The 18,099-nt window shown below is 42.3% G+C and overlaps 3 protein-coding genes across 3 annotated transcripts in view; 2 read left to right on the forward strand and 1 right to left on the reverse strand.

Moving 5' to 3' along the window:
* The window catches only part of LOC116045413, a 977,204-nt gene that overhangs the window by 876,680 nt on the left and 82,425 nt on the right, over positions 1–18,099 (forward strand). The window lies entirely within an intron of this gene.
* Positions 495–5,980, forward strand: naa20 (N-alpha-acetyltransferase 20, NatB catalytic subunit). Its single transcript, XM_031293060.1, has 6 exons — positions 495–615; positions 1,292–1,316; positions 1,453–1,543; positions 2,260–2,395; positions 4,073–4,218; positions 5,604–5,980. Exons 1-6 carry the CDS (start codon positions 563–565, stop codon positions 5,687–5,689), a joined length of 537 nt encoding a protein of 178 aa, XP_031148920.1. The 5' UTR covers positions 495–562; the 3' UTR covers positions 5,690–5,980.
* On the reverse strand, positions 5,923–18,095 carry crnkl1 (crooked neck pre-mRNA splicing factor 1). The gene is made up of 14 exons (XM_031293049.2): positions 17,875–18,095; positions 16,407–16,559; positions 16,038–16,129; positions 15,776–15,934; positions 15,322–15,488; positions 14,581–14,759; positions 14,206–14,376; positions 11,709–11,900; positions 11,375–11,434; positions 11,106–11,186; positions 8,500–8,739; positions 7,434–7,535; positions 7,088–7,336; positions 5,923–6,446 (listed from the first exon to the last, which is right to left on the reverse strand). The coding sequence occupies exons 1-14, from the start codon at positions 17,920–17,922 to the stop codon at positions 6,066–6,068; spliced, it is 2,274 nt and encodes a 757-aa protein (XP_031148909.1). The 5' UTR covers positions 17,923–18,095; the 3' UTR covers positions 5,923–6,065.

The following is an 18,099-nucleotide window of genomic DNA, read 5'->3' on the forward strand; positions in this document are numbered from 1 at the left end:
ATGTGATATTATATCTTTGTAAAGAGGCTTTGGTTCAATCTCACTGGTGCTGTGGAGACTGTTATCTCTCTGCCTCACGGCGCCAGTGTCAGTTTGACAAAGAAAGAGAAAAATAGTTTCTATACAAACTGTTCAGAGTGGGAAACAAGGATTCAGATTTATTCCCCAAAGGATGAATCCTACTGACTTTGTTAATGGCCAAACGTTTCCTTTTAGTGCCACCATGAGGTTGACATTTAGGGAATGGATTCCCATGAAATTAGATACGTAGGCTACATCATTTCCACCTCAGGATGATTTGTAATAACATCCGTGATTCTTTGACTTTTTCTCTAGCGCCTTAGTCATCGCCCAATACTTTGATTTATGACCAAAAAAACAACCTACCAACCAACCCAAATCAATAGACAAATATGATGAGTGTATTTGTGCCTGAAATCATTTTACAATGTTGTACCTCCGTGTCGGCAGGGGGCGCTTCTATTTTTCTTTATGCCTTTCATAGTAAGCCGAAGTCTTGTTTTCTTCTGTGAGGTGAAAGGACACAGAGCAGCAAGCCAAGATGACAACATTAAGACCGTTTACCTGCGATGATTTATTTAAATTTAACAATATGTGAGTGAAGTCTTCTCAGTTTTATTATTTAGATTCTTAAATTATCCAGCTGTCTTGTGTTTATGTGGCTATGTCATCTGCACATCCTGTTTTTTTTGGAGTCCAGCAGATTTAGCAGGCTAACTAGTGTGACCACAAATGGACTGCTGACTGGGAGGAATGCTGTGCCAAACTCCGTTCAAAAGAATCGACAATTTAGTAGTTCCATTGTCAACGGCAATACGGATACTTTTTAATGCCTGACTAAAACACCTTGTAAATCGTTAATGTCTCCTGAAAGAATCGGCACACATTTAATCAGTCAACTAACTTGTCTTTTCAGTAAAAAAATGTAATTGTTCTGCTAGTTACGCTAGCTAACGTTAACGTTTGTTAGCTAGCCTAGCTAGGAGGTTAGCGAATAACGTAATATGAAAGTTATGGTGTTTAGTCGTGCACGGGTATTCCATATATACCGAAAAATCCCAATTATGATAACTTTTAGTCATTTAGCCATTTAGGTCAATATCCATAAATAACGTCAAATTATAAAACGTGAAATTATCCGATTGAGTTTGGTTTGTGTGTGTATTCATCAAAGACATCAACATTCTCGTGTTAGAATTGTTATTGAAACAGATAAATGATAGTTAAGATGAAGGATTATATGACGTACTCTTTGTGTTTTGTCCAACAGCAACCTGGACCCATTGACAGAAACGGTATCCTTTTATTTTAAGTTAAATATCAGCCATCTGTCATTTCACATGTAGTTTATTGTCATGTAATAAATTAAAAATGACTTACTTTTTTTTGTATATGTAAGTCTGTAGTTTTCTTTAACCTTTTGACCTCCAGTATGGGATCCCGTTTTACCTCCAGTACCTGGCTCACTGGCCGGAGTACTTTATCGTTGCTGAGGCTCCTGGTGGTGAACTGATGGGCTACAGTAAGTACACACACACACACACACACACACACACACACACACACACACACACACACACACACACACACACACACACACACACACACACACACACACACAAATAATGCTCCAGATGAGGGTCTCATCATATTAAATCCGCTGCTTTCTAAATATGTCCCTCATTTTTTATTTTTATTTTGGCAGACATTAATCTGTAAAGTCCTCTATCTGTTGGTGTGGGAGGCTCGGTTGTCTGTGAAAGGAAAATAAATGTCCTTGTCTGTACCCATACAGTCATTAGCCTCAGTGAAAAACATGTCTAAATACATACTCAAAACAATTAGTATCTCATAAGTGTTTTGTTTTTTTGTTTAAACATTTCAGCTTTTTCATGGAAGATTATTTGACATGTTCAAAGAGAAAAAGCCCAGGTGTAAATAATACAACTGATGAGACTTGGTCTACTGTAACTGGAGCCATCGTTACTGTTATTAGTAACACCTGTGGCTTTCCTACTACTCTGATGAGTAAAAACGTCTGCTCTGAAATAAGCCCATTGCTAATTACATTTAAAAAAAGGAAATAACCCCGTTTTATACAGTCAATGGGAAGAACACAGATTTGTGTGTGCTGTGTTTAAGTTACATACTTTTCTGTGTTTTGGTAGTAAATTAAACTCTCAGTAAACTTTTTTTTTTTTTTATTATTATTATGGCTGACTCGTTGCTTGTTTGCAGTCATGGGGAAGGCGGAGGGATCTGTGGCTCGGGAGGAGTGGCACGGTCACGTCACCGCTCTGTCTGTCGCCCCCGAGTTCAGAAGACTCGGCCTCGCAGCCAAACTCATGGAGATGCTGGAGGAGATCTCGGAGAGGTTTGTGCACGCGTCTCACCCTGAAGTACACAACGCATACTGGACATTGAAGTCTGTTTCTGCAGACAGGAGATACATGTGACAGTGTTGGTGTCACAGAAGCAGTCAGATCATTTACTTAAAGTGCTCATATTATGCCCATTTTCAGGTTCATAATTGTATTTAGAGGTTATATCAGAATAGATTTACATGGTTTAATTTTCAAAGTACACCATATATTTGTTGTACTGCACATTGCTGCAGCTCCTCTTTTCACCCTGTGTGTTGAGCTCTCTGTTTTAGCTACAGAGTGAGACCTCTCACTTCTGTTCCATCTTTGTTGGGAGTCACACATGCTCAGTACCTAGGTAAGGACTACTAGCCAGTCAGAAGCAGAGTATGAGGGCGTGCCCTGACAGTACCTAGGTAAGGACTACTAGCCAGTCAGAAGCAGAGTATGAGGGCGTGCCCTGACAGTAGCTAGGTAAGGACTACTAGCCAGTCAGAAGCAGAGTATGAGGGCGTGCCCTGACAGTAGCTAGGTAAGGACTACTAGCCAGTCAGAAGCAGAGTATGAGGGCGTGCCCTGACAGTAGCTAGGTAAGGACTACTAGCCAGTCAGAAGCAGAGTATGAGGGCGTGCCCTGACAGTACCTAGGTAAGGACTACTAGCCAGTCAGAAGCAGAGTATGAGGGCGTGCCCTGACAGTAGCTAGGTAAGGACTACTAGCCAGTCAGAAGCAGAGTATGAGGGCGTGCCCTGACAGTACCTAGGTAAGGACTACTAGCCAGTCAGAAGCAGAGTATGTGGGCGTGTCATGCTAGCAGCAAGGCGAGCATTATGTGTGTTACAAAGCGACGCACATGTTCAAATTGTTCTTTTTTTCCTTTTCTTAATTTAGATTTTCTTTCTGGATGTGTACATCAGGCCCAAATATCAGACTTATATTGCCTCTTCTATTTCATTGTTTCACGATAAATGCCCAGGAAAAATTCACGTTTTTATATAAATACATACTTCCACTTTTCCCTCCATGGATTTCTGAACATGTTGAAGGTTTAAATCAACACATAGGTCCCCTGTTAGCCTGGTTGACACCAGACCCTTCTCAGCTGTAACTGAGAGTGGGTCTGGGGAACGTTCATTCACAGCCCATTTCCAAAGGGGCGTCACCAACGGACGCCGCTCAAAGGCCTTAGGGCGCAACTGGATAGTCCTTCGACCAATCAGACCAACAATCCAGGTGACGTAGCAGCGACAGCGGCATCAACGGGTTGCAGCGCTTCGGTGGCCGTCATGTTGAATGTAAACAAAAAGCTGCTCACCATCGCTGCGCTATCGTCATGGTGTAAAGCCCGCCTCAACGGTTGTGATTGGTGCCTCAATTTGGAAAAATTGGAAATGGGCTTGAATGGGCTCTTGGTCAGACTGACTTGCAGAGCAAATCTCAAATTTAGCGGAAGTTCGTCAACGTTTTCCCACGCTAGGTTCATGTGTTTTTAATTCTGAAAATCAGTGTGTCTGATGAAATAACAGATGTTGTCTGGATCTGTGATGGCTGAAGTTATCTCATCATGGAAGTGTGTGTTCGGAACATGTTTTTTATTTATTTATTTTTTTTAACGGTTTAAATTCACTCAACACATAGGTACCCTGTGTTTGAATTCATGTGGTTACCTTTTAACGTTGTCTTTTAGGAAGGGCGGATTCTTCGTGGACCTCTTTGTGCGCGTCTCCAACCAGGTGGCGGTGAACATGTACAAACGTCTGGGCTACAGCGTCTACAGGACGGTGATCGAGTATTACTCAGCCAGCAACGGAGAACCGGACGAAGATGCCTACGGTGAGAGGAGTTACCAAAACTGAAACCAGATCTTTAACAGGATTTGGCAAGCAAATTAAATGAGTCCCTTTTTAAAAAAAAAAACTTGAAAGGGGCAGAATGGGTACATTTAAAGTAGCGTCAATTTTAAGATTAATTTCCTACTCTTCAGGCAGCTGTTGCGTTTATTTATTTCAGTACACTGAGACTGTCAACCTACTCGATTTAGTCAAAACACTCAGTTTGATTTTTGTTAAAATGCTCATATTATGCTTTTTGGCTTTTTCCCTTTATTTTTTTTAATATATTTTTATTGTGCATGTTATAGGTTTACAAAGTGAAAAAGCCCAAAGTCCACCCCAAAGGGACTTACCATCTCCAACAGAAAATACTGTTCACAAACTGCTCCAAACAGCTCTATTGTAGTCCAGCCTTTACTTCAGAGACAAACGTGGTCACTTTGGAACACACGTTATAATGCTCACCTAGCTGCTAGCATGGCACGCCCTCATACTCTGCTTCTGACTGGCTAGTAGTCCTTACCTAGGTACTGTCAGGGCACGCCCTCATACTCTGCTTCTGACTGGCTAGTAGTCCTTACCTAGCTACTGTCAGGACACGCCCTCATACTCTGCTTCTGACTGGCTAGTAGTCCTTACCTAGGTACTGTCAGGACACGCCCTCATACTCTGCTTCTGACTGGCTAGTAGTCCTTACCTAGGTACTGTCAGGACACGCCCTCATACTCTGCTACATTTTATGTATCAGAACTTTAATATATTTTTGATGTTCCTCTGTTCTGTTGTACAACAAACCAGTTAATCTTTAAACTGCATTATCATATTTTAGTGAGGACTCATAAATAACTACAAATAACTAATGTTAGGGAAATCTGTTTGTTTTGTTACGCATTTCTGGATTTAAAAAAACATATGTAAGCGGATATATCGCAATATCGGATTTTTAAATCACCAAATATTTGTATCGGTACCGACCTTCAAAATCCTGTATCGGCCGGGCTCTAGTCAGTTCACTCAAATTATATATATATATATATATATATATATATGTATCTGAGGATTATAACAGGAACATCTTTCTGCAAAGACACGTTTATTTTATATTTTAAGCCTTGAGCAAGCAGATGACATTTTATTCACCTGAACTATCTGTGTGGATGGATACCACTAGAAGTAACAACTCTTTTTCGATGAACTGGCCCTATTTAATGACTTTCAATTAGCAAACCAACTGTAGATGATTAGTATTAAACGAAACAAAAAAAGCCTCTGTTCTGCACATTTGGAAAATCTGTCATCAGAGGAGGGCGCTGTTCCCCCAGAACAAGCAGAGACCTTTAGGTTTGAAAAACTGACAATTTCCTATTTGGTCTTTCCTTATTGCAGACATGAGGAAAGCTCTGTCCAGAGACACGGAGAAGAAGTCCATCATCCCGCTGCCACACCCAGTCCGACCAGAGGACATCGAATAACAGACGGTGGCTCTCTGACCCCTCTTCACCCTGATAATCACATGTGAATAATATGGAAGATCAGACCCTGCTCAGTTACATTGTACATAGTTAAACTGTCACAGAGGCTGCTTACCACTTCAGTCATAGTCAGAGAGCCACACTGTACACATTTTAATGTCCCGAAAGGATCGAATTCCCATTTCCTGTAAATTCTGAATCATTTTCTTAAGAAATAACACAACAAAGTGGGATTGAATTGACGTTTGTATAATGCAGAAAACATGGTCATACAATAAAGACTTCTCGTGAGCTGGTTTTGTTAAAGAAAACATTCAGTAGAAAAATGAATCCAGGATGAGCGTCATCCTGAACGTTTGAGCGGGGAAACATGAATCTACTCTTTATCTTCATCTCCGCCCTCCTCTTTCTTTCCGTTCTCTTCCCCCTTTTTCTTCCCATCATCTTCTTCATTACTGTCACTCTCGCTGCTGCTGTCGCTGTCGTCTCGATCATCAAACGTCTTCTCCTGTTCCTGTTCCGCCGCTGTGTTTCTGTCCGAGTCGTTTTCCGGCAGGTTCTCGGGAGCAGCTGCGGGCTCGCCGGAGGGCGGCGATGTCGTCTCTTCGGCCGCTTCGGGAGACTTTTCTGGACTTTCGTCCTCCTGAATCTGCTGCCTCTTCCACATCTTTGCCATGGCCAGCAGCTTGAGGTTGGGCTGGTTGGCCGCGTCCTCTGGGAAGATGTAGTCGTAGTACTCCTCCCAGCCTGCGTCCGACTGAAAGAACCACAGACGAGAGATGGAGATTAATTCCTGTGACTGGCTGCAAAGGATCATTGGCTACACTTTACTTGAAGGTATATCTACATAAGAGTGACCTGACACCGTCATGAATGTGTCATAAATGTTTATGACATAACCCTTCTGTCGTGACAAGTTAGGATTAGGGTTCATGTGTTCATGACAGTGTCATGTCACTCTTACCTTAAAGTAAAGTGTTACCCAATTATTTTAATCAACATTTGAATTTGCCAGTGCAAAACTGAAATGTCTTGTTAAGTCCTAAAGATATTTTGTTAATAATATGAAACGGAGAAAAGCAAACAAAAGGTCTGTAATGCTCAAAAGAAAATATAATTTTGGAACTTTTTCTTTTTAAAAGATTATTCTGGGAATTTTCAGCCTCTATCTTTGACAGGACAGCTGAAGACATGAAATGGGAGAGAGAGGGGGGAATGACATGCAGCAAAGGGCCGCAGGTCGAGGAGCACACCTCTATACACGGGCGCCTGCTCTACCAACCGAGCTATCCTGGCGCCCCATTTTGGAACTTTCGGTGGAACAACAACAACTCCACGCTGCTGTCTATTATCTTCGATGCGACACCACGCCGCTCAGTTAGCAAAACCAGTTCTTACCCCGTCCTCGGCCGTCAGCTTCCTCCTCTTCTTCACCTTCTCTGGCAGCAGCTTCCGGACTCTGTCCATGGTGCTGTCGGAGCCAAACTCCCTCTCAAAGTCCCTCCAGGACTCGAGCAGCATCAGCCGCTCCTCCTTCTCCTCGCAGTTCCTCATGCCCTTGTTGGCTTCCTCGTAGATCTGCCGGCACTTCTCTAGCCGCTCGCCGCTGTCGATCGACAGCTCGAACTTGGCGTAGCTGATCCAAACCTGCACGAGAGGGAAAAAAAAATAGGTCCGAGTTAAGTCATCTCACAGTCGTTGGTTGTTTGAAGAAAAAAAAATCGTGCTACGATGCAGCTCTCACCTTGACGTGCTGGGTGCGCTGCAGCAGCCTTTTGTAAAGGTTCCGGGTGTTTCCAAACTCCTCCTGCTCAATCTCAAAGTCAATGTAGGACTTCCACAGCACCTGAAAACACAACACAGACAGACGCTTTGAAGGCCCTCACGCGCTGAATGCATTCCAGTCATGAAGGAAAGGATGGATATTGACTGAAGTATTTTGAAGATAAACTTGAACCTGTCTTCCGCAAAGGAATATCAATGCAGTAGTGGGGGAAAAAAATAACTGTCCATATGTTTTAGAAATATTTGAGATTTCTTTAGTCCATATTCTAACCTGACGCAACAGATGGTTTGTTACACAGAACCCTCTAAAGAAAAGCCGTCAGTGGAAACTGTTTGGAAAAGAGAAGGCCTTTTTCCTATAAAAAAAAAAAAAAATACCTGACAGGTGATTGGATGAGCCATCTGTCTATCATGACCACCGTTGTTGTTTTGAACGAACAGTTGCGTCCGTCACACGCGCACCTAAACCACGCCCGCAGCTGCCAGTAGCTCCTCGCATACAAACGCATTATTTGAAGTCTGACGAGATGGATTCTCGCATGATCTCGCAAAAATACATAATAGCAAGCTAGGGCTGGGCAATAATTCAATGTTCATCATCTTTCAATGGAATCATATATCGAGAGATCGTGATATACAATTGCGTTGTCTAAACTGAATATAACAAGCACACACTAACTCCATTTTCTCAGAAAATCTCTTGTGAAACATTTTGAGGAAATATCATTTGAAGAATTGCAGATTTGTTCTAACATCACTTTTTGTGCATGCATATAAACAGTCTATATATATGTATATAGCTGGATTTTTTTTTTTTTTTGTTTGCTCTATAATTTCACTTGAAACTGTTCTGTGAAAGCACTTCAACAATGTCAACGCAGTATCGATATTGATGTATTTGGTCAAGATTATCATTTTTTCTGATTTTCTGATCACCCAGCCCTGGTGCGAGGTAATCCATATTTCCAGGCTCTGACAAAAGCGAAAAGGACGAAGACATGGATGAACAGAACGGCAAGCGATACCTCGGGCATGTCCAGCCGCGGCTGTCCGATGGCGAGTTCGAAGATGGCGCGGGCTCTCTCGACGTCTCCCAGGATGGTCTCCAGCTCGGAGAACTTGATCCAGGTGGTGCAGTTCTCCGGGCTGAACTCCAGGTACTTCTCGTAGAGCTTCCTGCAGCGGTCAAACTCGCGCAGCTGCAGCTCCAGCTCGATGTAGCCCTTCAGCAGTTTGTTCTTCGGGCATTTGCCGATCGCTGTACCCTGAAGGAGAGAAACGACGACGACAAGTGGAAAAAAACAAAAAAACACAGATGCAGTCAGACTGAGTTCATCTGCGGGGAGTGTTTGTAAAGTGCAAAAAATGTCTTTTATTGTTAAAGGAGAATTCCGGTCGATTCCAACCCGTTGCTCTGTTGTTTGTAAATTAGGAGTACTGTCAGTAGCGAGAAAAACGAAACCAATCGGTGCTGCCTACACCGAGTTATCCTCCTGCTAGCGTTAGCACCCAACAGGCTTAAACAGGGCAAGTTTTAAACGTGTTTTTAGCCTCTAAACATGCTCAAAATGCCATTACAAGTGCTTAGCCATGTGCAGTTATTCCTTCCAAGGGAACACAGCGAATTTGACTGCAGTAGATGTGACAGAAAGCCATAAAAGTTGTGTTAATCCATACCTCTGTTTATTTCCTGGTTTATGGTGAAGCCCACACTAGTCGAATGCCGATCTCATACAATCCAATATTCCAAAATGCATTTTTCCACAAAAAACCGATTTGCCGAGGTTCTTTCCATAGTAACGCGTATGTATCAACAAGCTGTAACCTGACACCACAGTGGAGCGAGCAGAGCTGCAGTTCAAGAGTTCAACAGCTAGGTAACCTAGCAACGGCAGCAGGGGGAGGAGCTCACAGAGCTGACAGACGGAGCTTGGAGTTAGATCAGGACTAATATGAGAAAATGGTTCCAGTTTGTGCCTTTCCAAATTGCGGCAACCAAATGAAGAGATATTTGAGCTTGAGCTTTCACCGTCTACCCCTCCGCAACCGGGCGACGGAGACAACTTCTCTCTTCTGATGTTTTAAACACATTGTCATCAATATTAACAAGGTTTAAAATGACCCATTTTTCAAATTTGGATATCGTTTCAAAATTGGAAATCAAATGAACGAAAAAGTACACGGGCTGTACAGAAGGCCGTCAATCAGGAGTGATTGTTGTGAGTACGTGTCGGAGAATAGCGCGGACACGCACCTCACACCGCGCACACCACCCGGAGAAAAAAGTGAGAGAAAGAAAAAGGAGAGGTCGCAGTTCGGACAATGACTACCCGGTTGAGATTTTGTGTGTGTGTGTGTGTGTTCGAGATCTGACAACACACAAACACACGTAGCAGAGCTACCCACACCCATGTTTGTACTGTTGCTTAATTAAATAAAACATCAGAAGAGAGAAGTTGTCTCCGTCCGTGTTTTAAACAGACACACCTGGGGCGAAGTTGGAAACCAGAATCCGCTTTAAATCCAGTCCTAATCTAGTCCTCACTAACACGGGCCCAATTATAGTATCTACATGAAAACTTCACTGTTGTTGCATGAAATGTGGTTTGTGTTAAGCCTACATCATCAGTTTCTATCATGTGAAATAAGAGGATAAGCCAGCCTGGTGGCCAAGCTGTAGACAGATGCTCCTCAACAGTGAGCTCCCCAGCAGTCAGCTCCCCCTGCTGTTCATAAGGGGCCTCTGCACCCCTTTCGTTTCAGACCCCCCCCACCAGCCTTTGGGCCACGCCTCCTCATTTACATTTACATGTGTCAAGTCCAAATGAAAAGCCAATGTTAAATGGAAATTCAAAAGCCAAATATTAAATCCAAATGAAAATCCAATGTTAAATTGAAATCGAAAAGCCAAATATTAAATCCAAATTAAAAGCCAATGTTAAATTTAAAAGCCAAATATTAAATCCAAATGGAAAAGCCAATGTTAAATTTAAATTCAAAAGCCAAATATTAAATCCAAATGGAAAATTAAAAAAAAATAATATTTTTAATTTGATCAATGGAAAATTAAAAAAAAATAATAATATTTTTAATTTGATCTCGCTTCGTTTTCTCTTTGGACTTTCAATTTGAATTATGAATAAATATTTCCTCCATACTGGAATACAATGTATTGCTGGTTTAAAGAAAGGAAATAATTTCCAACATTCTTTTATTGAACAAATTGAACATAAAAAGGCAGCACTAGAAAAAGAATGACGGTTACATTTTAAAGTGCAAGTATCTGCTGCTATTCTTTCAACAAACACAAAAAACCTCAGAGTGTCTTTTGCGATGTGTCACAGCCTTTCGCGATGTGTTTATCGCGATGACGATAGAAAACACGACATATGATGCAGCCCTGATTTTTTTATTTTGGGTGTAAAATGTTCCAAATAAAAAGCAATGCTAAAATTGAAAAGTTTTGACTTTTCGTTGTGACCAGAAGCTCTATAGCTCGCTTTGTCGGTCGACAGAAATTCCCCCTCCGTTTGGCGAACTAACGCCCTAGGAGGCTGAACTTTGGCGGGTTGTTTGTGTGTGTGTGTGTAATATATTTTGAAAACTCATCAGTTTGATGAGTGAATCTTACCATGACCTTTCGGGCTCCCTGCAGGTTCTTCTGCCGGATCTCAAACTGAGCGTAGAGCAGCCAAATCTTAGCGAACGTGAACTGAAACCAAAACATGAGATTATCCCAACCTGGTAACAACAGTGCAGAGACTGACTGTATGTATATATATATCTCAACACTAATAGCAGCATTCTGTTTTAGTACAGTGACACTACTATTGTCTTTATTATAAGAGAAACAACGGGCGATCAGAGACTGGTACAACAAAAAGCAAATATCTGAATTACCTTTTTATGCGGGATGAGGTCCAGAGAGGCCTGGTACACCTGCCTCGTTTTCTCAGGATCCTAGGAAAAAAAATGAAATATGTAGTATGTGTTCAGCATAATGAGCACAGCTTATGGTTCGGTTTTCATTGAGATGAAATCTTAATTAGAAATTTAAGCTGACTGACAGAGTAAGTAGTTTGTGAGGAAACTTCTATTCTGTCAACATTCAATTTCTTTTCAATTTTTCTAACTCCACACGTGTATGCAGGATTCCTTTCCCAGTGGTCTGTTGAGGTAAAAATAAAGGTTGTTGATGATGATGATGATGATGAAGAAAAGCGTGTAGACGGACCTTGACCTCCAGCTCTTCGTACAGCGCGTAGTTGATCCACAGGTAGATGTATCTCTTCCAGTGTCTCTTCTCCTGGATGGGGGGGATGTTGGCGATGGCCCTCTCGTAAACATCTCGCACCGTGTCGGGGTCGGCGTCGTTCTCCACCAGGCGCAGGTAATCGAACCACGCGTCGTAGTTGTGTGGGTTCGCCTGGTGGAAACGGAAAAATGTCAGCGATGAGGACAGGAAGTAACTTTTCCCAATATGTTGCTCACATAATCCTATTTCCGTCTAGGGCTGCACGATATGAGGAAAATATGCGATACGCGATAACGGTGAATATCGCGATAACGATATTACTTGCGATAAACTAACAGATATTAGAGTGTACTCCGTTCTGCCTTTCTGTTGCTTTCAGTATTCTTTTAAAATACAACAAATTGCTCTTTGAATTTAAAACAAATAATCATTTCCAACATTCTTTTATTGAACAAACTGAACATTGACTTGACAATGACAGGCACTACTAAAAAAGAATGACGTGCACTTTAAAGTGCAGTTTTCTGATATTTTCTTTCAACTAACAAAAAAATCTCGTAGTATCTATCGCGATAGGTCGCAACCTTTTTGCGATGTGTATATTGCGCCAGTTGATATTGCGATGACGATAAAAAAACAATATATTGTGCAGCACTATTTCCGCACGTTTGTCCACACGTTACACACATTAAAAATGTCGTATGGAAACAGTCAAATTCGATTAAATTTCATGAATATCGACACAAAGTTTGTACACTTGATCTCACCAGATTTTCTCGTAATCGGTAACGGTGTTTACGTTTTAGGTCCTTTTATGGTCGCAAGCCGCCATAAAACGAAGACGTTTTATTCATTTGCGCTTTCTCTGCAGACAGATACAAGTGGACGAAAGAGGAGACGAGAGATTTTTTTTATTTTAATTTACGAGCTAAATATAACGGCTATTAGATAGCTCTCGTCTGGCATTTACGTGCATCTGCAAAACAGCATGTGACTAGACTGGGTAAACCCAGCCCGATCTGCTGTGGATTTGATTTCTCCCTGCAGCTCAGGCTGGAAACCTGTACGTTTATCTATCCTGCTTCTGTTACAAATCTGCAGGGACCAATCACAAACTGGCTTATCCACCTGGCGCACTATTGGCAGGTTTAACGCGATGACGATAGCGAAGCGACGGCAAGCAGCTTTTGTTTACATTCAACATGGCGGCCACCAAAGCGCAGCAACCCGTTGATGTCGCTGCTGTTTTAAAAGATTTCAAAGGCAACTTTTCTCTGAAAACGGAACAGACACTTGTCCTGGAACAATTCCTACAAAAGAAGGATGTGTTGGCCTTACTACCGACCGGCTTTGGTAAAAGCCTAATTTACCAGCTAGCCCCGCTGGTGGCCAAAAGAATGGAGCTCAGCTCAAACCCCGTTGTTGCGGTCGTGTCACCGTTGGCCGCGCTCTGATTGGTTGAAGGACTATCCAATTGCGTCCAGAGTCATTTGAACTATGCCCGTTGATCACGCCTCTTGTGCAGTAGAAAATACAGAGCAGACTCCCCAGACTAATGTTCAATCTTAAAAGATTGAGCTTGGTCTGGTGATAGCCAGACTAGCATGTGACGTCAGTACACACAGGTTTTTTTATTCGCTTTGAAGCCGTTGGATGGAAACACACTTTCACCGGCTTTATTGGTGTGAATGTTTTTAGCGAAACTTCAGATGTTTGAAACAAGCCTAAAGACTGAACAGAGAAGTATCTTTGAGTAGAAAAAGCACCTCTAACTGACAGCTGGGAGACTAAAGATTAGTTTTCTCTTGTATTCAGCATTGTCTTGTGTTCTGGCCAACACGGTATATTTAAAAAGGTGAGAATAGGCCGACTGCAGCACAACTATCGAGAACCTAACACAAGATTTGACTTAATATCTCAAACTTACAACTTTAAATCAACATAAGAAAAGGGCTCAACGACACAGTTTGCAGTTATTAGCCATATCCGGACACATCCAGTCCGACACAGTGTCCGGGCTTTTCGCAGTGCTTTTCCTGTAGTAGCCTACATTTACGGTAGCTAGCTAACGGTAGACTACAGAGAAAGTGTGATATTTTTACGTCTGTTTCAGAGCGACAGAGGCAAGACAAGGCAAGTTTTTTTTTTTTAGAGGGAAAATATGGCATTTTAATAGTGGCCTACATTTACGGTAGCTAGCTAACGGTAGACTATAGAGAAAGTGTGATATTTTTACATCCGTTTCGGAGCGACAGAGGGAAAATATTTCAGTCGACACATTAAGTGGAACTGAAATGAGGAACCGAAATTTGTGTTCTAATCCGGTCCGGGCCGGTTCCTACCGGTTGCGTAGGAACCCAACCGTAGTTCTGTTCAGGACTCAATGATCCAATAAATGGAACTTTGTATTCATGTTAATCAAAGATTTTTTTTGTAAAACCCTGAATGTGCAACATTGATTTTCCACGATAAATACCTTGACTTCCTCCTCATACTGGAACCTTCGTTTGCTGACGATGACGTCCTCGATTCCCCTCCGGTCTCCGAACTTCTTCTCGAACATGGTGTAGAACTTGAAGAGCTCCTGCGCCTGGTGTTTGGGGATTCTGTCCAGAGCGTACTTATAGATCACCCGGACGCGCTCAAACTGTCAAGCAACGGGACGTTTCACACAATCACTCAACAAGTCATTCAACAAGTAATAACAGCCAACACACGTTTGTCAGGTTAGTTCCACAATCTAAAGACAGGGATATCAACATTTTGGATAAGTCTCCAGCATAACGAGAAACCAAAGGCTCTGATTTGAATTCATTAAGGCTGTTACAGGTCGGTCGTGTTCTCCACAAACCTCTTTCTGTGTCTCCTCGAACTTGGCGAAGGCCACAAAGAGGTTTTCGTCCACATGAACCTCTCCGAAGAACTCCACCGCCCTCTCGTACACCTTCCGGCTGTGGGCGATGTAGCCGTGCCTCTCTTCAAAACGAGCGTACTTGATCCAGTTCTTCACCTCGGGATGAACCATGACGAGTGCAGCGGGGTTAAGGAGTGTTTACACAAACTTACACATTCTATAATCATTTTTCAAGCAAAAACACCTAATATTCTCTGTTAATATTCTCATTTCTAGTAAGGATAGGCCGATTATCGGCCCGTTTTTTGGCAGTTTGCAGATGATCTGTATCAGCGTTTTATTTGCCTGATAACCGATGAAGTTAATGAATTAAAAAGTGCTCTACTTTGGCTCAGCTACAGCTCTGTGTCTGTCCCTCTGCTCCGGTTTCACTCACCACTGAGTCTGACTTATTAATGCCCCAACATTATCTGACTCTGTTACTGGGGATTATGTTTCTAATTTATCAAATAATTGCTTAAAGCGTTTAAAAACTGTTTTGTGTCGGAGTTTGTAACATTCCAAAATCTTCATATTGACTTTTCATTTTCACACTTTGTGCCCATTGTTTTGAACACTTTTCCTGTACAGTCCTCGCCGCTGCTTAAAATCCTTCAGTTTGAATTTGGCATAGCACCGCCTTCTCTCGGCGGATTAATACTCAGAACACAACACGGGGAACACCACCAGAAAGGATATATCGCTCATAAATGGTGCGAGCTTTGTCCACTTCCTTGTAGCGCAGCTCAAAGTTGATGTAGGAGTGCCAGGCCTGCTCGTCGGGCTCCCACTCCATCCAGCGCTCGAACGCCTGCCTGCAGCCGGCGACGTTCCCCAGCATCTCCTCCATGTAGGTGTACTTGTACCTTTGGCAGGACAAAAAAGTGCGATAGCCATGTAGAAAAACAAAAGTAAAACACACACACACCAGAGATTCTCAATTGGCACTTTACAGGCACATGAAGCTTTCCAGAGCTTCAACCATACATTCGAAATAGATCCAAGTGTTTCTCTTCTGGTATTTTCTAATGGAAGGTAGCCAATCACCTGTTCCCAAGGAAAGCGATCCAACTGAAAAAGAATCTACTCTACAATTTGGGAGACCATTCCACAAACAAACAAACAAACTGTCAGCTACAAACTTCATTCGTACCAGAACTGGTTGACACGCGGGAGGATGGTGATGGCTCTGTCCCAGATGTTGCGGGCGTGGTTCACCTGCCGGCTCTTCATCTCCATCTCGGCATACTTCAGCCACAGAGTGATGTTGCGGTGGTCGACGTCCAGCGCTCGCTCGTAAATGGAACGGGCCCTGAAACCGGAGGAAGCAGCGGTGAGGGAAAACTATACAGCAGAGACGTGTGTGGGACTGTAAAAAAAAAAGAAAAAAAAGAAATGTGGCTACGGCACACTACCTCTGGATCTCCTTCAGGCTTTCCTCCCATTGTGCGTATTTGATCCAGTTACTGATGACAGTGCGATTCTTTCTGATGTTGTCCTCAAACCCCTGAAAAAACAGACAGTGGTTTGACAATAGCCAAAAATACTATAAAGTTGTCCGATAGTCTTCCTGGTGGGTGTCTGAGCAAACATCCAACAACGTGATCTCACACCTCACACTATCAACTGAACAATACACGTTGCATTGAACAAGTAATGATTCTAAAACTCCCAATATGAATTGGAGAATCTCAGCTTATTTGGGGCAGATTTCCCACTTGAACACTGCATGTTTAAATCCAAACATGCAGTGTCAGTGGAGAGACTGAAAGGCGAGCGCTTACCTTCCTCTTCCTGAGTTTGTAATCGTTCAGCTCCTCCTCATCGGTGATCTTCTGTTTGGGTGGCGGCGGCAGAAGTTCGAGCTCCCTCTCTTTGGCTTCCCTGAGCAGCTGCTCGGCGGTGATCTGAACCTCTGCGGGAGCTTTATTCTTCACCTGAAACACAACAAGAAGTCTTTTAAAACGACGCGGCTCCAGTCGTGGGCATAATGTCCCAATGTTCTTCATGTCTTAATGCTAAACATCCGTAACCTGTTAAACCGTCTTATTTCTTTCATCCCGTGACATAATGATCTAGTGCAGTCATTCCCAAACTGTGGTCCGTGAGGTTACTGCAGATGGTCCGTGGAAAAGCAAAATAGAATATAAAATAATAGTTTTTTTAACCTTCATTTTACCAGGAAATTCCCATAAAAATTAAGAATATGTATATTGATATAAAATTTTAATTTAAATTGTCAAGTTATTGTATGATTACTAAAATAGGCTAGTGGCGCCCGCCCGTGACGTTCAAGTCCAAATTCTGAAGATTAATAATTAAAGCCTGTTGTTCAAATGAACCTGATTATGCCCTCGGGTGCTTGAATAAATAAATAAATTAAATATGTGGCAGACGTTTGGAGTAAACTTTCTTTTAATGAGCCTGTTGTACTGATGAGATGACCAGTTATAGTTTTAGTGCTAGTAGGCCTATTAAGAGGTGCGGATTAATTCAGGTAGGACTGTGTGTAGACATATTTTATTATGTGTATTATGAGGTGGTCCGCGAAAATTCTTGATCACAAATAGTGGTCCACACACACAAAAAGTTTGAAAACCCCTGATCTAGCGTATCAAGTTGAAAGTTCAAGTCAACACTAAACATACACAAAACAGGAATTGAACACAACGTTCCACTAAGTAAACTGGAAGTCTTTAAAGGTCCAATGTGTGCAATTATGTAAGCACATAATGTAATCAGAAAACTGCTGCCCTGATTGAAATATCAATGCAACTGATCTCAGCTGGTATTCTGTCTATAATGGAGTGGAATGGACATTTCTAAGTGACCCCAAACTTTTGACCGGTAGTGTATTTGTTAATCCGTGTTAGTGAGCACTTCTCCATCCACCTGACAGGTGATTAGACAGCATGATTATTACACAGGTGTACCTTGGGCTGTTCACATTAAAATGACACTGATTATGTGCAGTCAGTGTTAGCTCAGTATCATTTTTTAGTTGTATATAGTCAGAGAGCTTAATGTTAGCGTATGCGGTTTCCGTCGGGCTAACGTTACCGCTCTCAAACAATAATTTCATGTATATTCTTAGCCGAGGTGACAGCTATATACTATCTGGTCGTGGCTAAAAGCAATAGTGCGCACTATCTGGCGCTTTGCTCAATCAAAGTTTAGCGCTAACTATTTGTTAGCATTAGCTTAGCCGAAGTCAAGAGCTCATGGCAGTTGTATTGAGCTTTGTTTTCTTACCTTCGCCACCTTCGGTATCCGCTGTTTGCCCGCCGCGGTGGAAGCCATGGCTAATGGCAGTATTAACAACAAAGACACTGAACAATTAAAGCTACCAAACGCACTTAAAACGTTTAGAAAACAACAAAACTAAAACCAGGTACCGAAACGTTTTGGCAACATTAAGCGCCAGCTACCATGACAGTACCCAGAATGCCTTGCGAGCAACGAGTACAAGCCAATCAG

This window comes from Sander lucioperca, chromosome 19, assembly GCF_008315115.2.
Source record: "Sander lucioperca isolate FBNREF2018 chromosome 19, SLUC_FBN_1.2, whole genome shotgun sequence".
Taxonomy (NCBI): Eukaryota; Metazoa; Chordata; class Actinopteri; order Perciformes; family Percidae; genus Sander; species Sander lucioperca.

Bases quoted from the DNA above. Each gene is read 5' to 3' on its own strand.
- naa20 (XM_031293060.1), top strand. From the start codon at position 563: ATGACAACATTAAGACCGTTTACCTGCGATGATTTATTTAAATTTAAC. The intron at 1,317-1,452 runs GTATCCTTTTAT...TTTGACCTCCAG, and splicing joins TGGACCCATTGACAGAAACG to TATGGGATCCCGTTTTACCT. The intron at 4,219-5,603 runs GTGAGAGGAGTT...TCCTTATTGCAG, and splicing joins ACCGGACGAAGATGCCTACG to ACATGAGGAAAGCTCTGTCC.
- crnkl1 (XM_031293049.2), bottom strand. From the start codon at position 17,922: ATGGCTTCCACCGCGGCGGGCAAACAGCGGATACCGAAGGTGGCGAAG. The intron at 16,560-17,874 runs GTAAGAAAACAA...GTTGTGTTTCAG, and splicing joins GGATACCGAAGGTGGCGAAG to GTGAAGAATAAAGCTCCCGC. The intron at 11,435-11,708 runs GTCCGTCTACAC...TTTTTTTCCTAG, and splicing joins ACGAAGAGCTGGAGGTCAAG to GATCCTGAGAAAACGAGGCA.